Source organism: Biomphalaria glabrata, chromosome 10 (genome assembly GCF_947242115.1).
Source record: "Biomphalaria glabrata chromosome 10, xgBioGlab47.1, whole genome shotgun sequence".
NCBI lineage: Eukaryota > Metazoa > Mollusca > Gastropoda > Planorbidae > Biomphalaria > Biomphalaria glabrata.
In genome coordinates this window covers 13291658-13311533 of record NC_074720.1, presented here as the reverse complement: position 1 = coordinate 13311533, position 19876 = coordinate 13291658, and the positions used below count along the sequence as shown (strand labels likewise).

The 19876-nt window shown below is 36.5% G+C and overlaps 2 protein-coding genes across 7 annotated transcripts in view; one reads left to right on the top strand and one right to left on the bottom strand.

The window, feature by feature from the left end:
• LOC106051583 (protein fuzzy homolog) overlaps positions 1-825 on the top strand; it is an 82256-nt gene extending 81431 nt beyond the window's left edge. For both annotated transcript variants that reach the window (XM_056044165.1, XM_056044166.1), the window contains exon 11: positions 456-825. In XM_056044165.1, coding sequence (XP_055900140.1) covers positions 456-513 — 58 coding nt within the window. In that variant the 3' untranslated portion in view covers positions 514-825. The remainder of the gene's footprint in view (positions 1-455) is intronic.
• On the bottom strand, positions 462-18872 carry LOC106051586 (uncharacterized). 5 transcript variants are annotated; one of them, XM_056044163.1, is made up of 9 exons: positions 18723-18861; positions 16345-16525; positions 13918-14094; positions 12980-13148; positions 11711-11993; positions 8869-8976; positions 6919-7173; positions 6397-6624; positions 462-539 (listed from the first exon to the last, which is right to left on the bottom strand). In XM_056044163.1, exons 2-9 carry the CDS (start codon positions 16502-16504, stop codon positions 504-506), a joined length of 1416 nt encoding a protein of 471 aa, XP_055900138.1. In that variant the 5' UTR covers positions 16505-16525; positions 18723-18861; the 3' UTR covers positions 462-503. The 5 variants fall into 5 exon arrangements, with proteins under 5 accessions (XP_055900138.1, XP_055900139.1, XP_055900136.1 ...); XM_056044164.1 differs by lacking the exon at positions 462-539 and adding an exon at positions 4897-5219; XM_056044161.1 differs by lacking the exon at positions 462-539 and having other exon boundaries at positions 5357-6624; positions 18762-18872.
• Positions 18873-19876: the final 1004 nt, after the last annotated feature.

Sequence of the window (19876 nt, the reverse complement as noted above, 5' to 3'; positions counted from 1 at the left end):
ATGGGAAGGCCAAGTAATATTGCATAGGTTTAGCAGAGGGCCTTAGTTTGAATCAGGCCCTGATTTCCTTTGATATATTAAGTATTCCTGGGTACACACAGATGTCATACATATTGGAAAGAGAAAGCTGTTAGTTGCTGACCTTGTTTTGACATTAGCCACAGATGTACTCCAGTAGCTAAGTAATCTCCCTTCCACCCATCTCAGTCTAACATTTTGTAACCAAAGGTCAACTTGGTCAGTCTTTATTTACTATAGATCCACTTCTACTTTTTTTTTTTTGATTGATGTTTACACATCCTGGATTTAGTAAAACTGACTTAACACGTTTTTAATACCATCAAGAAATATTTTTCTCACCAGAATTCAATCCTAGGTCTTAAAGTACAAGCTGCAGAATTCTTTGATCCACTTCTTTATTATGTTTATTAATTTTTGTATCTTTATGCCCACAGGTCTGTCTGTGTGAAAACTTTGAATCTCTTCATAAAGGACAAAAACAATCAAATATGAACATTTTGTAGAACTTTTGTTTGGATCTGTGGAATAGTGAAATGTTTATATGTATATGTGAAACAATGTATAGATAAGTAAAATATATATACGTATATGTGAAACAATGTATAGATAAGTAAAATGTATATATGTATATGTGAAACAATGTTTGGATTACAATAATCCCAAAGTGGTTTGAAAGAAATATATATTTTGTGTATATTGAACAAATGTACTTCATATTGTCAATGTCAAATTTTTTGAAAATGTTTATATTATGCTGAATTTTTTTTTATTTAAATTTAAATTAAAACAAAATTTTAATATTCACTGAGTAGTTTGAATAAATTTGTATTTCAGTATTTCCCATTGTAATTCATCCCAGTTTTTGTAAACAAAACCTTAAAAGCTTTAGTCCCAACCTCACAGACACTTAGATTATAAATGAGTACACAAGCCTTGGTCATTCAGTTTATACCTCACTCCTCCCAATCTTCTTAACCAAGGGCAACCTTTGCCAAGCTTAATGCCATAAAAGAAATTTAAAAGTTAAAAAAAAATCACTGAATTAATTGACTTGGAACTCAAACCCCATCACTCAGCATCCAACCTATCTACCAATGTGCTCCAAAGTGTTTGGTACAGATTATACTTGCTAACATCAATGTTATTGATGCTTGGTTCAATGGAGCTTATTTCAGTTTTGTTTTGTTTTTAATTTTACAACTTTAGAAGCTCCAGTAAAAAAAAAACTGAAATAAAATGACATGAAAGACACAAAGGTTAAATAAATTAACTAATTATCAAGTATCTGCAAATTGATTTCATTTCAGACTGAATACAAGAATTTAACATGATTCGCCTCATTATCAGAAAAAAATTCTATAATTTAAAAAATATCAAAACTATTTAACATCAAATTTTGTTTAAAACATTTAAGTTAGACTATCTATTGGTTCACACATGTAGTCCATCTGCTCTTCTGTACCAGACCCCCACCTTGTGGCACAAGAAAGGAGTCATGAGATCTGTGGAAAGACAGGCAATAATGTGTGCAGCACGGACCCCAGGCAAACCGCAAAACGATCCAAAAGGATCGGGAGCTTGAACTCCACAAAAAACAAGCACCAAGGTCTTCTTGAAACATTGTCTTTTTATTTGGTGAATATTCATGCTTTTGATTTTCAACTAATTATTAAATTAGTTGTTGTTTTTTTTTGTATATGTAAAATATTATTTTTTTTTTTTTTTTTTCTAAATAATAGGGGAAAAGGCAAACAATTTAGGTTTCAGTGTATGTGATTAGTATTAACATTTTTTTATTGTTAGGTAAGTATTATTTACAGTTTTAATGTCATTTAAAAAATGGATAAGACTAATTATTCTTTATACATGTTTAAAGGATTGTACCTCCAAAGAGAGACAATTAGGACATACATTAATAGAGCTTGAACATTGTTGTGGTTTCGTCCCTTTGATTAGGTAACTGGAGCTAGCTTTCAAGACGGCGTGCATGCCTATAAGATGAACTTTGAGCCTTAATTAAACTTGATCTACTATCGGAAATATAAAAAAAAAATAATAAAATGAATTAATAACTCTTTAAGGAAATAATAGTTCTATATCTTATTCTTGAAATCTAGATCTATTCATTGAAGATTATTTCTCACTGCACTAGTCTAGCATGAGCAGCATTTATTTTAAAAGTGAGTTTTGAGGAATTCGAGAGTATAATGAAAGGGATGCGATCCTAATTTTACAAACATATTCCAAATAATATTTGATTACTTCCCTTGTGAAACAAACTTTTTTTTTTTTTTTTTTTACATTTATGTGCGGGGCCCTTAAATTAGCCGTAAGGATGGACTATATATATACCGTACCACATCACGCTAACCGGCTAATCCATCTCTAACGCTGTAACAATAACAAATAGTATGTAGGCCTCTAAGCTGTGCTGTGGGCCTTACTATTGTTTCAAAACAGAACATTACGCAGGTACAGTTGACTTACTATCAGTGACCCGCGCACTACTAATAGTATGTCTCCGCTCTCACTCTATAAATTGAAGCCAGTTGGACGTTCTATAAGAACAAAGTGTGTTATAAGAACTACAGTGGTCCATACACTTTCACAGACCCGACTTTTGCAGAAGGACTATACCACGGGCTTTCAAAAAAATTAATTTAAAAAATTACTCCAGCGTTGTTATTACCACGGTGACACGGGTTACCCACGGCCGTACGATGTCTATTCACAGCAGCCTAGTGGGGAAACAAAACAACAACAACCTTAATACGTCATCGCCAAACTTTCTGGAAGCTGATTGGCCGAACAAGCTGTACAAGCACCTCAACTGGTTCACTACAGGCTAGGTTACAGTACCAAATACATCTCATACACCCGCAACCCTTTTTTTTTCATTGCAGACTAAATTAACAGTAGGCCTATATTTAATGTATAGGTACCGATTCTTTTTATACTATAATGCGACATAATAGTGTTGTATGATACTTTTAAAAATTACTGAACATTTAATGAGTTTTTAAAAGGAACAGCATGTAAAAGTTATTAATGAGATGGGAAATGGTTATCTAGTGGTTTTAAGTGTTTGGGGATGTCCTGGGTTACTATTTAGATCCGAAAATAGTGTACGTTTATGAAATTAAATACCGCAAAAATTTGACCATCACGTGCGGTCTTAAAACGTATCACCAGCGAAAGTCAAGAAAATACTGTACATTTGTTTTGTTTTTTTCATAAAAATCAATTTGTCAAAAGTTGCATTTATGTTATGTTACTACAAATGTTATAAATGACACTTTCATCTACAATTTTTCATAATGGAAAGAGTAGTTCAAACTATTATCACTTCGAATTTTCCCTAATAAAATCCGATTGGACGTCGATGTTTATATACAACAAAAAACGATTTGGATTGGTTACTTCAACCTAGGTGTTGTTATTGATGGCAAGTTGAACTGTTCAACGATGATAGCATATTAGATGCTGTCTTTACCGAAACTGAACAGTATTTCGAAACAAAAAATGTATGTAAAGAGCTTAAATGGTAATTGGTATCCTAAAGATACTGGGAAAATATTGAGTGACAAGTCCTAGCTCATGACAACTGATTTACTTTTCGAAGTTGGTGGCAATAAAATCTCCCGTTGCGGGGCCCCCTTCAGGCGTGGGGCCTGGAGTGGTTGCCCCACTTGCCACCCCCTAATGCCGCTACTGGTTGGAGATTTCCATAAATGGATGCAAATTGTTAAATTGCTATCATTTTCTTTGTGAATACATCTATTGTCATCTATTAGGCACTTTGCAGTACTGTAAGAACACACCGCGTTTACGTTTGTAGCACCGTGCAATTGGATTCTTTAGTTGGCAAGTGAGAGCCTAGTCCTACTGACATCACGTGCAGTGAAACCTAATACGTATAAATGTCTTAAAACTCATGAAAGGTTACACAATTATTTGCTTCAATTGGCCTCTAAGAATTACTTCAATAGTGTGAATTATAAATATATCCTAAATAATTCTCAATGACAGATGCTAATTTCACTGAACAGTGTATTTCATAATGAACTATATACAACTTCTCAATAACCTTGACTACTGAACAGCATTATATGGTCTGGACGTGGATGCGTTAACCTGTTTCTCTGGTGTGTTAGTGTAAATGAAAGTATAGTCTGAATAAAAAAAAAGAGATACTAATTGGCCAGTTCTGCGAGATCTTGTTCTTCCTTATTGTAGCATGCAACGTAACTGTTTCCAGGAGTAAGTTGTATACAGCTGAATCAATATAGGCTCTTAATGTCACAAGAAAGGAACCTGTATGAATCATTATAGGCTCTTAATGTCACAAGAAAGGAACCTGTGTGAATCATTATAGGCTCTTAATGTCACAAGAAAGGAACCTGTATGAATCATTATAGGCTCTTAATGTCACAAGAAAGGAACCTGTATGAATCATTATAGGCTCTTAATGTCACAAGAAAGGAACCTGTATGAATCATTATAGGCTCTTAATGTCACAAGAAAGGAACCTGTATGAATCATTATAGGCTCTTAATGTCACAAGAAAGGAACCTGTATAAATTGACATGACGGCCTCAGGACAACAAAAACAAGACCCTGAAGACTTCCCACAGAGCATTAGTTCTGACTGAATGTCTCGGTCCAACTTCACAATATACAAAAATTATTCAACCACAATAGTTAAGACAGTTCGTTGTTTATCTTTCACCGTAGAAAATCATTTGTGAATTCGAGCTAAAATTCAAAGGGATTTAATACTCTAATTACTTTATGATTTTTACGATGTAGTTGAAGATTGTGTTACTGACCATTGTGGAATACACATGTGTCTACTCTCAAAAGTGGAGTAAAAGTTCTTTTTTTCCCTAGAGGTGTAACTTAGAGCTAATAAAAATTCTCTTATTAAAAAATAGTATCAACATGTCTTCCCCTGCTTGTGTCGAATTGTGATCTGATGCGTATATGTTGTAACTCCGCTCCCGCGCCACACTGATGGTTACTGTGGTCTGAGCTGTCTTGGCACAAGAGTCGTCCTTTGTGCTATCTGTGAACTGTGTTGAGGACCTGGGGCGGCACTGGGAAGTGTGTCGTTAGTCTGTACTCATAGCGCAGGTGGAACTTAAGACACTCTGGGACTTGAGAGCTGAAGTCCATGTTTAAGTATTTGTTTATACTAGCTGTAAATAAATACACAAACTGTTATTACCTCCTTACTTTCGTTGAGTGCTTGCCTTAGATTTACATCAGTATATACAGATCTATATAATTTGCGTATTATCTTTGCAATGTGAAAAATGAAACAATTTTCCGTACATTAGCAAATTACCTTAGTTGGCAGTATTAGTTTAATTATGATAATCCTCATCTTTCATTGGACAGGTAAAGTTTGTTACATTCACATATCATACAATTCCAGTCAAGTTTTTTAAGAACCACTTATCACGAATTGAAACAAATGGATATACTAAACATTATTACATTAGAAATAAAAGTAAATGAATACATTGTTTGTCCATGAGCTCTAAGCGCATTAACAATGGTGTTAATGGTTTAGTGACACTAGGGAAATCACAATGGTGGCTAAGACTGATAGGGAATCACAATGGTGGCTAAGACTGATAGGGAATCACAATGGTGGCTAAGACTGATAGGGAATCACAATGGTGGCTAAGACTGATAGGGAATCACAATGGTGGCTAAGACTGATAGGGAATCACAATGGTGGCTAAGACTGATAGGGAATCACAATGGTGGCTAAGACTGATAGGGAATCACAATGGTGGCTAAGACTGATAGGGAATCACAATGGTGGCTAAGACTGATAGGGAATCACAATGGTGGCTAAGACTGATAGGGAATCACAATGGTGGCTAAGACTGATAGGGAATCACAATGGTGGCTAAGACTGATAGGGAATCACAATGGTGGCTAAGACTGATAGGGAATCAATGAAGTCTATGGTTTGTGAGCTGATAGGAAATCAATGAAGTCTATGGTTTGTGAGCTGATAGGAAATCAATGAAGTTGTCTATGGTTTATGAGCTGATAGGAAATCAATGAAGTTGTCTATGGTTTATGAGCTGATAGGAAATCAATGAAGTTGTCTATGGTGTGTGAGCTGATAGGAAATCAATGAAGTTGTCTATGGTTTGTGAGCTGATAGGAAATCAATGAAGTTGTCTATGGTGTGTGAGCTGATAGGAAATCAATGAAGTTGTCTATGGTTTGTGACCGTCTATTGTTTGTGACCGTCTATGGTTCGTCACTGTTTGTGTCAATGTTTTGTGTCTATGGTTTGTGAGCTCTAAGGGAGTCAACGTTGATCCACTCCATAGCCCTGTAAGGGGAAATCACCTTGCAGTAAAAGTCCCCAGGGAAAACCGGGCTGTGAAGTGGAACTCTGAGCGCCACTGACTGGACGTGAAGACCGCTGTCATCCTCTACAAGCTTCAGAGGGTTTTCAGCCCACTCGAAGCCTGACTTATAGGTCACATCGTCTTGAAACGTGAGAGGTCGACCTTTGCTCTTGTATCTTTGTTGTGCTTCGGACCTGCTGTTCAGGTAGGCTATATTTAGTGCCAACTGTAAAAGTGAAGTGATAATCTTTAAAGGCTAGTTGCTATTTCATTCTTCAATAACTAATTTTACATACAAGATAATAATAGTACCATCGTTTTAAATACTTTTTAGAATGCTGAACTTCATGCATTCATGTAAGGTAGAAATATACACAAGAAGATAAACACTTTATATCAAAGATTTCGATTAAAGTATATAACTATGGCAGATGGTGTGAATTGTTTAAACAGTCAGCAAGATTGCCCTGTCTTTGGATAACAGGTACGAATGGGTGCCCATAAAATGTTCTTTTCATACCTCATTCAAGTCTCTACAAGTGGTGTTAGCAGCGGTCAGACTGGCCGACACGTTTAGCGCTGATTGGATGGCTTCGTAGGATTTACACTTTACATCCACTTCCTGTGGGCTCTCCGGCGTGGTGGAAATGTCCAGAGGGTTGCTGTCGTACTGGATGAAGGATTTCGTCTTAACCACCAGGTCCGTGCTGTTTTTCGCGATGCTCGGAAAGGAAACCACGAAAATAGTTTCTGTTGGTGCTACTAAATTGTCCACCTAGCAACGAAACAAACATAATTTATGTTAAAACTAAAAAAATTGTCTAAGTAAAAACTAAATATTGGCTTGAAGGAAAAATGCCGTGAACGTGACCTAATTATATTGTCAAAAAAATTCTAAGTTACTATTCGAGGTTTAAAGCTTGTGCGACATAAAGAAAAGTCAACATGTGAATCCAGTAAGCCAAACCATCCCGCAGGACGAAGGGGGGAGGGCAGCGTGCAGGGTACGAGCCGGGGACCATCAAGAAGACCGAATGGCAGTCCAGTGCGAATACTACACTACCAGGCAGCCATCCTCTTTTCTCTAGAGGACCCTAACCATGTCTTGTACAGTTTAAAAAAAATGAAAATAATAATCTTAATATAAGCATATCACATTTTATATGGAAGAAGTATCTGTCTTGTATTTTCTTTTAAAATAACTCATTACAGATTAAAATAGATTTAAAAAGCCTCACGGTGAAAGCGCTCTCAGATAAGGTCAGTACCAATACATCATAAACATTGTATTTTGATGTTGAGTAAATGATGTATTTACATTTTTCAGACCAGGTATTGTAATGAGCATTGACTTTGGCAAAGTCTTCCATCATTGAACTGAAGTATTTGTGAGGATATTATACACAAGGGTCATGAAAAGAAAAGCCCGTTCTCTCATGGGCCACTGAAGTTTTCATTCTGTTGAAAAGTTTTGATCTTCTAAAAGACCGCTCTCCAGAATAACGAGTGACCCTGAGAACTAAGTTATTTCAAATGCTCTGCTTTACTTTTGTTTCCAACTGTTTGCAAGCAAATTGTTTTTGCCTGTCTTAGAATATTCTTATTGAACGAGATAGTGCTTAATAAAAGTGATGCACAAGATCATTATATACAAACAAGATGTTTGGTGCTTCTTAAATTTCTAACGCATCCATCTAAAATGCTCAAATGAGATCAGATGCTATTATATTCTAATCAGAAGTCACGTTTTGATGTTTAAACCGCACATAGTAACAAGTCATTCTGTCATTTTCAAGTTGGATTTCAAGCCCAAACAACGTTGCTTTTATTTTAGATCTAGTTCCTTGCTCCAATAAGCTCTGCCTTAACACCTCGTTGGACTTTTCATACTAAAAGTTAAGTTACAATAATTTGATCTTTTGTTTTGCGCTTCGCTTAAAAGACCCTTTGTATACTTTAAAGCAATCCATTATAAGGAAGGAGAAAGATAAAAGATCGAGCAATAAAAAGAAACGTGGAGAAAATATTTGAGAGCTAAAGAAAAACGTTAGAAATCAAAAGCAGAATGTTGGGAGTCTGAGATTTTGAAATAAATACATTTTTTTAAACATTTCAATTACGCCATTTTGAAAGTTGACTGTTGCCAGCTAAATACTACTAGTTACTTTATGTTGTAGGTGAAAGAGTTTCGACATTTTAGTCTATGCTGCAAAATGCAAAAGAATTATTATCTGGATTATTAAAATACTTCACGTATCAATACTGCCGTATTCTGTACTCCGAATACGCACAAAAAAACAACAACAACACAACAATTAGCTTGTAAGGCTTGTCTCCAGGATTGTAAACCTCTAATAGTCTTTTTGACGAAGCAATCAAGATTACTGGTAAGATTTGGTTCTGTCCTCCTGTCTGTCTCTCAAAACGTAGTTTCAAAATGTTTCGAGAAGAGACTTCAATGTTAGTCTACCTTTATCTTGGGGGCGAGTTCTCCTGCCATCACTTCTTGACATAGTATGGACCACGGGGAGGAAAGTAGTATTGGCACTTCATCCATCGATTTCACAAACAGCAGAGGCTGGAAGGGAGACAACACGCAAAAAGGACTCGGTTATATTTATAATATTTTGTCATATTTCAAAGCATGGAACGACGGTGTTCTCTTTCTTCTTTTTTGCCAATGAATCTGACATAAAAGGTTATTTTAACAATAACTAATGCATAACTTCAACCAAATCTCTAGTTCTTTTAAATAATAATAATGAAAACTTATATTTATGTAACAACAAGAACAACAAAAACCATTAGTAACTAAACTCCCATTGGCCCAATTTACATAAAAAATCTTTAAATATTAAATTTCTTTTTAAAATATTGTTGTTCTCACAAAACGTATAGAAACTCCTTATGTCTGTCTCTGTCTGGTACACATTTTGAACACATTTCTCCCACCCCCATTCTCGGATAAAGTTGAAACTTTACACAATTATTTATTTTACGTAACAAAACAGGACTCAAAACAATTAGTCAATGAATTACTGGTAATTACTTATTTTGTTTGATACCAAAAAGGAAGATTAATCCTTTAGTATTAAGAGATATGGCTTAATATGTAGGGTTTTGTCCCCTTAGATAAATGTACACGTTATTTCTCACACAACCATTCTCGGTTGAAACTTGCTAAATTTTTTATTATACATAACAAAGCACGAATCAATACAAAAAATTTAACCACTTAGTAAATTAATTACCGGTAATTAATTATTTTTATACGAAAAAGGGAAATAAATTCTACACTATTGAGATATATAGTAATAAAAGCGGAGTTCTTCCCCTTGGATAATTATTTATTTTTTAAAAGCCTTTTTAAAAATATTTTGCTTATTTTGAGTATGCTGCTAGTTCACAAATTATTTTAACACCAAAGCCAAAAGGTGAAAGATGGTCGAAAGACAAGTCAAAGATTAAAGTAAAAAATCGAATCATTTTTTACAAGCCGGATATTTTGAGCATGGTATTATGGCTGGCTAGCTAAGTTGATAAAGTGTAGCGCCAACATGGGCGTAGCCAGGATTTTTTTTCGGGGAGGGTTTTGGGGGGGGGGATTCCCCCCCCCCGACCCCCCCCCGCGAAAAAAAATTATATATATATATATGTGTGTGTACATAATTAATCTTTATTACATTCTGACCCTTTCGGAATACGTTTATTGTTTATTGTAGACTCCCCGCCCTTGCTAGCAAGGTGGTCCGGGGGAGTTCGCAGCGCTCCCCCAGCGCGGGGCGAAGCCCCGCCGCCGAGCACTATTTCTGGTATTGAAAGCCAACAAAATGCATATTCTGAGGTATCTACAGTGCATTATCTTGCTATTAAAAATTTTATTTCAAAAACCTAATGTGCTATTCTTACTGACTTAGACCCTCTCGCGCCGTTCGGCGCATTTTCCGGCAAGCTGTTTCCGCAACTCTTATTTTGCGTAATTCATTTTGTCGGAAAACATGTCCCGCAAAACCTCATGCGACGCTCTGTCACAACCTTACTAAGGATTCGACTCCCAGTTCGGCATATGATTTCTTTGATTTAGACCCGATCTCTATGACTGACTCCTAAAATCTGTCTTAGCCATCTTTGTTGAGACACATTTAATGATTTTCAATTTCGGCAGAAGACTATTCACACTTAATTAATGGAGCCCAAGCCACTGGTAGAAATTTGTAACCTTTCTTGACTACGCTCTTGGAATTACATGCCTGTATTTCGCTTTAGATTTTATATCGAAAAGGAAAGTTTTTTCGTCAAATCATCTGTTGAGGGGTTTTAAACTAAAAAATCTGTTTTTTTTTTGTTTGTTTTGTTTTTAATTCAAAACCCCATTTAGCTACGATCATAGAATTTGGTGACTGTAGTTTGCTTTAAAATAATATTGAAGAGAGAGGTTTTCAACTCTAAACGCTCTGTAGGGGAATTTTAAACTCAAAACCATCTGGAGGGGTTTTAAACTTGAAAGAAAAAGCCATCTGGAGGAGGGGGATTTAAACTCAAAACCCCTTTGGCTACGCTCATAGATGTTATAGTGTGTAATTTGCTTTTTTTAAATTTTGAATAGGTACTTTTTAGCTTCAAACCCCAACTGGAAGGGGGAGGGGGGTTAAACTCAAAACCCCTTTGGCTACGCTCATAGAATTTTGAGTGTGTAATTTGCTTTTTTTTATATTGAAGATGGGGTTATCGTAAATTTTAGAAAATCAAAATCTTCCTCAACTGTGCTGTTGGAATTTGGGAATTGTTGTTTGCATTTTTTTTTGTTTTGTTTTATAGAAGAGGGGGATTTAACTGCAAAAACCTCTGGTAGGGGGTTTAAAATTCAAAACCCCCTGTAGGGGGTTTTAAACTCAAAGCCCCCTGGTAGAGGGATTTGTATATCAAAACCCCCTGATAGGGGTTTTTAAAATCTCAAAACCCCCTGGTAGGGGGATTTAAACTCAAAACCCCCTGGTAGAGGGTTTTTAACTCAAAACTGCCTCGGCTGTGCTGTGGTAAGTGATGATTTAGTATTAAAATCTCACCTAAAATAAACAAAATGAAAGCAAAAATCAGTCACTTAATTCCGTCCCCCCCCCCAGGGGGGGGATTTCATTTCGGGGGGGGTTTGAACCCCAAGAACACCCCCCCCCCCTGGCTACGCCCATGAGCGCCAATAACGTTGTAATTATTGTTTTCTCAGACTAGGTCACTGACCTATTTATTATTCAGAAAGTAAGTCATGTAACCCACATGGTTTCTTAGCTGGTCTCCTCTTTAATAAGTCTTACCTCAAAGCGTTTTCCAGAGTCCACGAAGCTGTCCACTATGGCCTCCTTAGCTTCAAGCACGTCCATGGCTGACGGGCCGTCAAAGGTCACAGTTAGAAAGTTGCTGACTTGTTTCCCAATTAGAACATGAGCCACGTCCTCGGTCACCTCCGGGGTCAGGTCGTACTTTGTGACTGCTGGGGGCATGACCCCGGATGCGAACTGGGCATGGTTGATCTTGGGAATATTAACGACTGGGTATCTAAAGACGGCATCAGGTGTCTTGATGATATCCTGAAGTTTTCTGCATGTGATAGGAACTAAAGCCATCAGGCCAGTTATGACACAAGTCAGTATTTTATTTATATATATATATAATCGATGGTGTAAAATACAATAACAAGAATGTGACGATGCTGTCTAGGAGAGCAAAGCTCTTCAATAAGTGGGTAGACTTAGAGACGACTCTAAAAATCTTGAACCCCATTCTTCATTATGTTTCAAGCTTTGACCCCATTACCTCCAAGACAAACTCTATACAACTCAGCTGCCACTTATCTTATCTTATCTTATCACACTTATCTGATACAGTAGAGACGTTCTATAATAGTATAAAATAATTACGTCATTCGCGTATGCATATGCTAAACTAGTCACTATGTTAATTATAGACTTCAACTCTATAAATAGTTCTCCTGGTTGATTCAGGCAACCCGTTCTATGTTGTAATGGAATTTGAGTAGAAGGGACACTTGTAGGGACTTGTTCTAGACTATGGTTTATGAAATGTGCTTTTTAAAGCTATTAGAGAACACTAATTGACCTAAACGTTTATTATAAAACCCTAAAGCAGAATACGATTTGAAACAGCCTCATTTCTGACGCCCAGCAGAGATGTAAGATTTCTAAATAAACATTAAGCTAAAAATATCATTTGACTAACGAAGATTTCCCTTTGTTGATTTTTAGCGTTAGGGAAATGTTAAAAGCCTTTAAAAAATGTCAACATAACATAGATCTATAGAATAGAAAGCAATTATTAACAACATCCTTATATGTAAATGAGGAAGTGACCTTCTCTCTCTCCCCTCACACACACGGCTTCTGTCCATGGTACTCTAGATTAACTTGTAATGTCCTGGACACCAATGACCATGACAGATCATCTATAACGGCTATTTAGATACAAATGTCTGACATTAGAATTGCTATCTACTTCTATCCACTATATCTAGCCAACCATTTAAATGATCAACAAACTACTTGACAGATTAATATTCTCTGCTTTACTTGTATTCCACTGCAATTCTTGTTATTCTAGCCTGACCGTCCAATTCTCCTGACAAGGTTAACACCGGAAGTGGATAGTCTTTGAACGATGTCTCCCTGGACAGATAGGACCCCAGCAAAACCACGGCCTTCAGCTGAGATTTTTTGGCGTATGTTGAGAGAAATACACCTGGAAACCAGACAAGGAAAGCACAAAATAACGCTACATAATTAAATACAGATTTGTTTACTATAGAGAGAGAGAGGCGTAGAGAGTTGTCTAGCATACTCATACCATCATACATACCATCAATAGTACAATGCTTGGTGGATACTCTAATTGACAACAAAATAATGTATTATACAAGTAATACAACTATCTAACCATGTCGTCTATTTATATGACAAAGTTTGAAGTCGCTAGACCACAGAATGCAGTTCTTTATGTCAGCCTTCTTGGCGAAGATATTTAGTTCAATTTTTAATTGTAAATCTGACTAACATAAATAATATGATATTTTGATATTTTGGGTTTTTGGCACATCGTCACAATTTAGGCCATGCCGTGCCCAATAGCACAAATAAAAACATAGGTCAATAAATGCCATAAATATCACATACCGTATACATACCAAACGTAGATAAGGTCATAAAGATGATGCAAAGCAGGCATAGACACAAATATAAGCATAAACATTGATATGAACTCAGACTGTGTATAACTGTGAAGTTAGTCCTCACCACACGAGAAGATATCTTTGCTGCTCTACGGTTGAAAAAGATGGTATATGTTTACTTTCCCCGGCAGACTATTTTATCCTAATAATCCTTTAGGTAAAAGGTTTGTATTTTTTCGTCCATCGCTAGAAAAGAATTAGTTTTGATCAGTCAGCCAGTCATCACTCCTTTAAATGTATAGTGTATGTGAAAGCACAACGAAGATTATTCTGTAAACTTACCACCAAGACTGTGAGCTATGCCTGTGTAGTTGTCTCCCTTCATTCCAGCCTTACTAAGCTGTCTTATAGCGTTCTCCACAGCCTTTGGCAGTTCCACAGGGTTCGGTGTTTCGAGCGAGTAGTTCCCCGTGAGTGCCACCCAGAGACGAAGTGGACTTACATTCTGTATGGCAGCAGCTGTAGCAGGAGAGAAAAACAAAATTATTATTAGGTTTATTTTAATACAAAAGCACGGAAACTTTCTACCAAATTTCCCCTCCCTTCACTGGTCCTCAAAAGAGATTGGACCTTAGTACACTCAGCATGCTATAAGCATGAAAGTTTGAGCCATAGTGCACTGAGCATGCTATAAGCATGAAAGTTTGGGCCATAGTGCACTGATTATGCTATAAGCATTAAAGTTTGAGCCCTAGTGCACTGAGCATGCTATAAGCATAAAAGTTTGGGCCATAGTGCACTGAGCATGCTATAAGTATAAAAGTTTGAGCCCTAGTGCACTGAGCATGCTATAAGCATGAAAGTTTGGACCATAGTGCACTGAGCATGCCTAAGCATGAAAGTTTGGGCCATAGTGCACTGAGCATACTATAAGCTTGAAGGTTAGGACCCATAGTGCACTGAACATGCTAGAAGCTTGAAGGTTAGGACCCATAGTGCACTGAACATGCTAGAAGCTTGAAGGTTGGGACCCATAGTGCACTGAACATGCTAGAAGCTTGAAAGTTGGGACCCATAGTGCATTGAACATGATAGAAGCTTGAAGGTTGGGACCATAGTGCACTGAACATGCTAGAAGCTTGAAGGTTGGGACCCATAGTGCACTGAACATGCTAGAAGCTTGAAAGTTGGGACCCATAGTGCATTGAACATGATAGAAGCTTGAAGGTTGGGACCATAGTGCACTGAACATGCTAGAAGCTTGAAGGTTGGGACCCATAGTGCACTGAACATGCTAGAAGCTTGAAGGTTGGGACCATAGTGCACTGAACATGCTAGAAGCTTGAAGGTTGGGACCCATAGTGCACTGAACATGCTAGAAGCTTGAAGGTTAGGACCCATAGTGCACTGAACATGCTAGAAGCTTGAAGGTTGGGACCATAGTGCACTGAACATGCTAGAAGCTTGAAGGTTGGGACCCATAGTGCACTGAACATGCTAGAAGCTTGAAGGTTGGGACCCATAGTGCACTGAACATGCTAGAAGCATAAAGTTGCGCTATACAAAGTAACGTTAAAAGTAAAGAATCCTGTTCAGACTGGCGCTCTAAAGGGCAGATAATGTAAAGGCCATCTATTTCCTTGGCCCACAGTTAACGAGGGTGACATGTGGACAGCACGATAACCAACCACTTTTACGTTTTCCTAAATAATAGCAGGTACCCATTAGAGATGAATTAAACCAGGGTCGCCCTAAAAAATTAATCAAAATACCAGTCTTCAGCGGGATTCGAACCCGAGACATCTCGTTGCGGAACTAAGCGCTTTAACACTCATCCACCACGCACCATGGGCTTTACAAAAGCAATAAAAAAAATTGCTATGTGTAAATTAACTTTCTATATGAACAAAGAATATACAGGGTGCGTCATGTATACACACTTTGAACTGTCATAGACAATTTATTTCACGTTCTACAATGCTTAATTTCTGGACATAGAAAGCTTAATTTTCAATTGGAAACATTTTTGACGCACCCTATATATATATATATATATATGAGAATTTGTCACTTGCCTATAAACATGAATTTGTTTCTGTAATCAAATGAATCATGTAATTAAACATCGATAGCTGAGATATATCTACATTAAAAGGTCACTTTTTCCTATAACTGTACATTCAGTGTCACGATTGTATTGTTTGGTTTTCCCAAACCTCAAATTCTAGACAAGCGTATGCCGATATTATAACGGGACACATCCAATTGTGAAACTCGAATATTTGAATAGCACAAACATGAATGGTCAAATAAAGAAGCGAATGATACATAAATATAACAAAACAAAATCTACATATTTAATAATATGCATGACTGAATGTATAACGCGTAGGACGTAATCATCTTCTTTTTTTGAAGTAACGTCTAAATTATATAAGGTAAGATATAAGATAAGATAATTTACATAATATATCCACGATGGTAGTGTTAAAAAGGAGCACTATAAAAATGATTCCAAATTTCTTTTTTTTTTTTTGTGTCCCCTTGTTAAAAAAATGCTGCCATCTCAGAATACATTCTACAAATATCTGAATGCAAGTTTTTTGTGAGGTCTGAGTTTATTTTTAGATCTCTCGAGCGTTCGCAAGCCATTTTTAGCTCAACTACTAATTGTAGTAACGAATGTTTGAACAAATCCACAATCGTTGTTACTGGCGACACGAATCACATCTCATTCACAAACGTACGACAAAGTCTGTCTACACCTACCAGTCTTAAGATACGCCTCTCCTTTGATGTTCGCCCCTGGAATGAAGATGACAGCCGCTTCTTCTCCACTGGGCCGGATCGGTGGGACGATCAGTGACGTCACAGCGTCACCCGGGCTAGAAAGTGATAGGAGGAAGGCGAGTCCGAGTAGTATAAGCATTCTGGGATACTTTGTTCACGTCTGCAACACGAGAGCATGGATGACGTCATTCAAACTTCTTCAAATCATTTATTTCATTAATTGTCAGTCAATTACATTTACAAAAAAAAAAAAAAGTCACTTGTTGTAATATTGATTTTTGTTCCCTAGATCTTGAACGAGGCTGATGTCTGATTAGCATATCTTGTTACCATTGACAACGGCGTGCCCGTCGTAGAAACAATTAAATTGCGATTCGACGTCAGAGACTTTGGCTAGAAGTCTAGCGCTCGAGATCATTTTGACCCACCTCTACCGCAACACCTCTCGACACGTTTTATTTCTATTTCACAATAAACTAATGATCTGAACACATCCAATCCATGTATTTATTTATTATTTATTTATTTATGTTTAGTTCCACCTTTTGCCATTGAGTAGGACAAAAAATGTCCTCACTATTTATTGTAGGCGTCCTTAGCGAAGAAACCATTTCTTGAGCGACTGTTTTGTCTTGGATTTAATTCTTAGTCACTACTTCTTGCATTTACTATTTCACTGAAAAAGCTATAGAATTGGTGATGGACAAATAATGCCCCATGTGTTTAATGTAGCCCACAGAAGTGTTTAATCCTGCCCGCAAGGGTTTAATCCGGCCGCAGAAGGGCTTAATCCGGCCCGCCACATGTTTTGTTAAATGCACGACCGCATTGAATATTTTGTTTTGTGTCAACGTGAAATTTAATCTCATAATCCCCGTAAACAGATTAGTTCTTAATGTTCTAAAATTATAATTCTACATGAACTTTTAAACATAGTTTCCCATATACAATATCTCAAGTTCAATGTCTACATCTTCTGATCTTCATATATTTGTAAGCAGCTTTTTTTAGTAATGAAACTTAGAAAGTTGGTGTCAGAATTAGATGAACGGACGAACATTATATTCTACCACTATGTATATCTACATTCTTATTTAAATTAAATTACGATGGACTATTATTAAATCGGTTACGGTTTCATTGATAACTTTTTGATTATTTTACATTCTCGATATAACTTTAAACTTCTGTATTTTATGTGAAGTATTATGTTCCGCTACAACCTTTAAGGTTTTGGCCCGCTCTTTAAAAACTTTGTCCATCACTGTCATTAAACTGTGAATACACCCTTCATTGACCCACCCCAGCTCAGAGTATGTCATGACATACACATGAACTGTCTTAATACTCAATTGATATTATCGCTTTCATTTCTTTTAGTTGCGTCCCTCGTCAGTGCTAGACGAAACAGAGGAGTAGTCTACCTTTGATATAAAAAAATATTGCCGCTCTAACTGGGTTAATGAAACATAACACAAAAACTATTCAGTATCTTTGCCTGAAGAAAACTGTTTGTGTTTGTTGAGACCCAGGACAAACACAACTGTTCGCAAACTGAACCAAAGATGTTAGAATAAGTAGCAGCATTAAAACATTTGGAATCCGTGCGGACGGTGCGGTACTTGTTGAGGAGGCTGGAAACAGTTTGGGAACTTAATATTGAATATATATATATATATGTGTGGCATTTGTTAGTGACAGGAAGAAACGAAGGTGAAAAAAAAAAGATTGATGTCAGTTGGATCATTCTACTTATTGAAAGGAAAGTTTGTGTATCTGGACGATATGTAAATATATTCTAAATATTTTACTCTAGAAGAAATGGATAGGAATCATGGAAAAGAAAGAGAACACAGCAAAGGAATAAAACAACTTACGTTCCTAAAGTGGAAATATTTATGTTTGAATCAAGCAAAAAACAAACCCCATTTGGGCAGTTGTTTGAGACAAACATCTATAAAAAAGCTAACAAGATCCTCGAAATAAAGAATCACCCTTAGTGTCAGGATTTTGTGATTTTACCATCACAAAAGAGATACAAGACACCGATAGCAAAGACAAACAGACACAAACACTCTTTTGTTCCCCTGGCAATCAAATCATTAAATAACAACAATCTGGTATAAACTTTGTCACATGTAAATTATGAGTGAGTCTGGTGTGAATGTACACTTTGGTTTCTTATAGTTATAATGTTTTTTGTTTGGTGTAATGCACAAATTGTAAGACAAATTTCCTTACGGATAATAAAGATTATTATTATTATTATTATTATTTCTTCCACTTCTAGTTACATAGATAAACCAAATGATAGATTAGCTTTAAAGAAACAGATAAACCAACATTTATATACATACATAGACATAGAATTGTAGACAAAACACCTTTATGTTCACCTGAATTCTACCTCTGTTGTCTGACCATCACAGTACAGCAGGTGGCGCTGCAAGCTTTTGAAATGAGATTTGTTTTCAGACAGCTGATAAAATATAACACCTATAATATAAGACATCGTCAACATGAGTAGATTATTTTAAGATTATAATAATTCGAGCTAAAGAATTAGTTGTTAGCTGTTTAAGACAGCGAGATAGTTATTTAGGGCAAAGATAAAACTACAATTACATATTTTTCTTATCTCTAAGAGTGCTTGATAAGGGGAGAGCAATCTGTAGGTCGTTTCTATTTTCATTATTGTCAGCAGAAGTAAGTTATGCAGAGATTTAAATAGAAGTGAACAGATTGCATTCATTCACATTCACATTATTCTTCGCATCATTGAATTTCGTAAGAGAAACAAAAGGAAAGGAAAAATTGTAACCGAAAGTCCTAGACACACACACACAAATGTGTAGTTTATGTGTTGTTACCGGTCGTTGGCTTGTAGCCCCAAACTGCTGGTAGACATCTAAAACGTCGTAGGCGTAAGATATCTGAACTAATAAAACTTCTAATGACTTGAATAACCTCCGTCTGTGAACACAACTAAATAGAAATGTATTTCTAATATAGACAGAGTAACTTGTGATGAAATAACTGTAGCAGACTTTAGCAATAATATTTGTAAAAATAAAATCGAACTCACTACAATAACACAACCTTTCACTCTCACGTTCTGGAGTCGTCTCCCCTAAGACCAGATGACGACGATGACACACATTGTTGCATCATTCGCAACCATTAACTAACCTCTTCCCACCGTCGCCATAGAAACACACACACTCCATATAGTACCTCCAGAAAAAAAAAATCTGGGACACAGCAGAGCTAGACGATCTGTACGCTATTATTGACCCTAGAAAAGAATACCGATTTTAACTTGAAGACCTTTTTATATATCTGTTTCTGTACAGCGCATCATTTATGCTATGGAATACTCAGCATATCTTAGAGAAGGTTTCCGTGCTGCCTTTAGGCGCTCGGCAAATACAAATCATATCAAGTCAGGAATTGAACTTGAGCCCCTTTGGGCTAGCGGCTTATTTCCACTCAGCCACACATTTTAATTTTG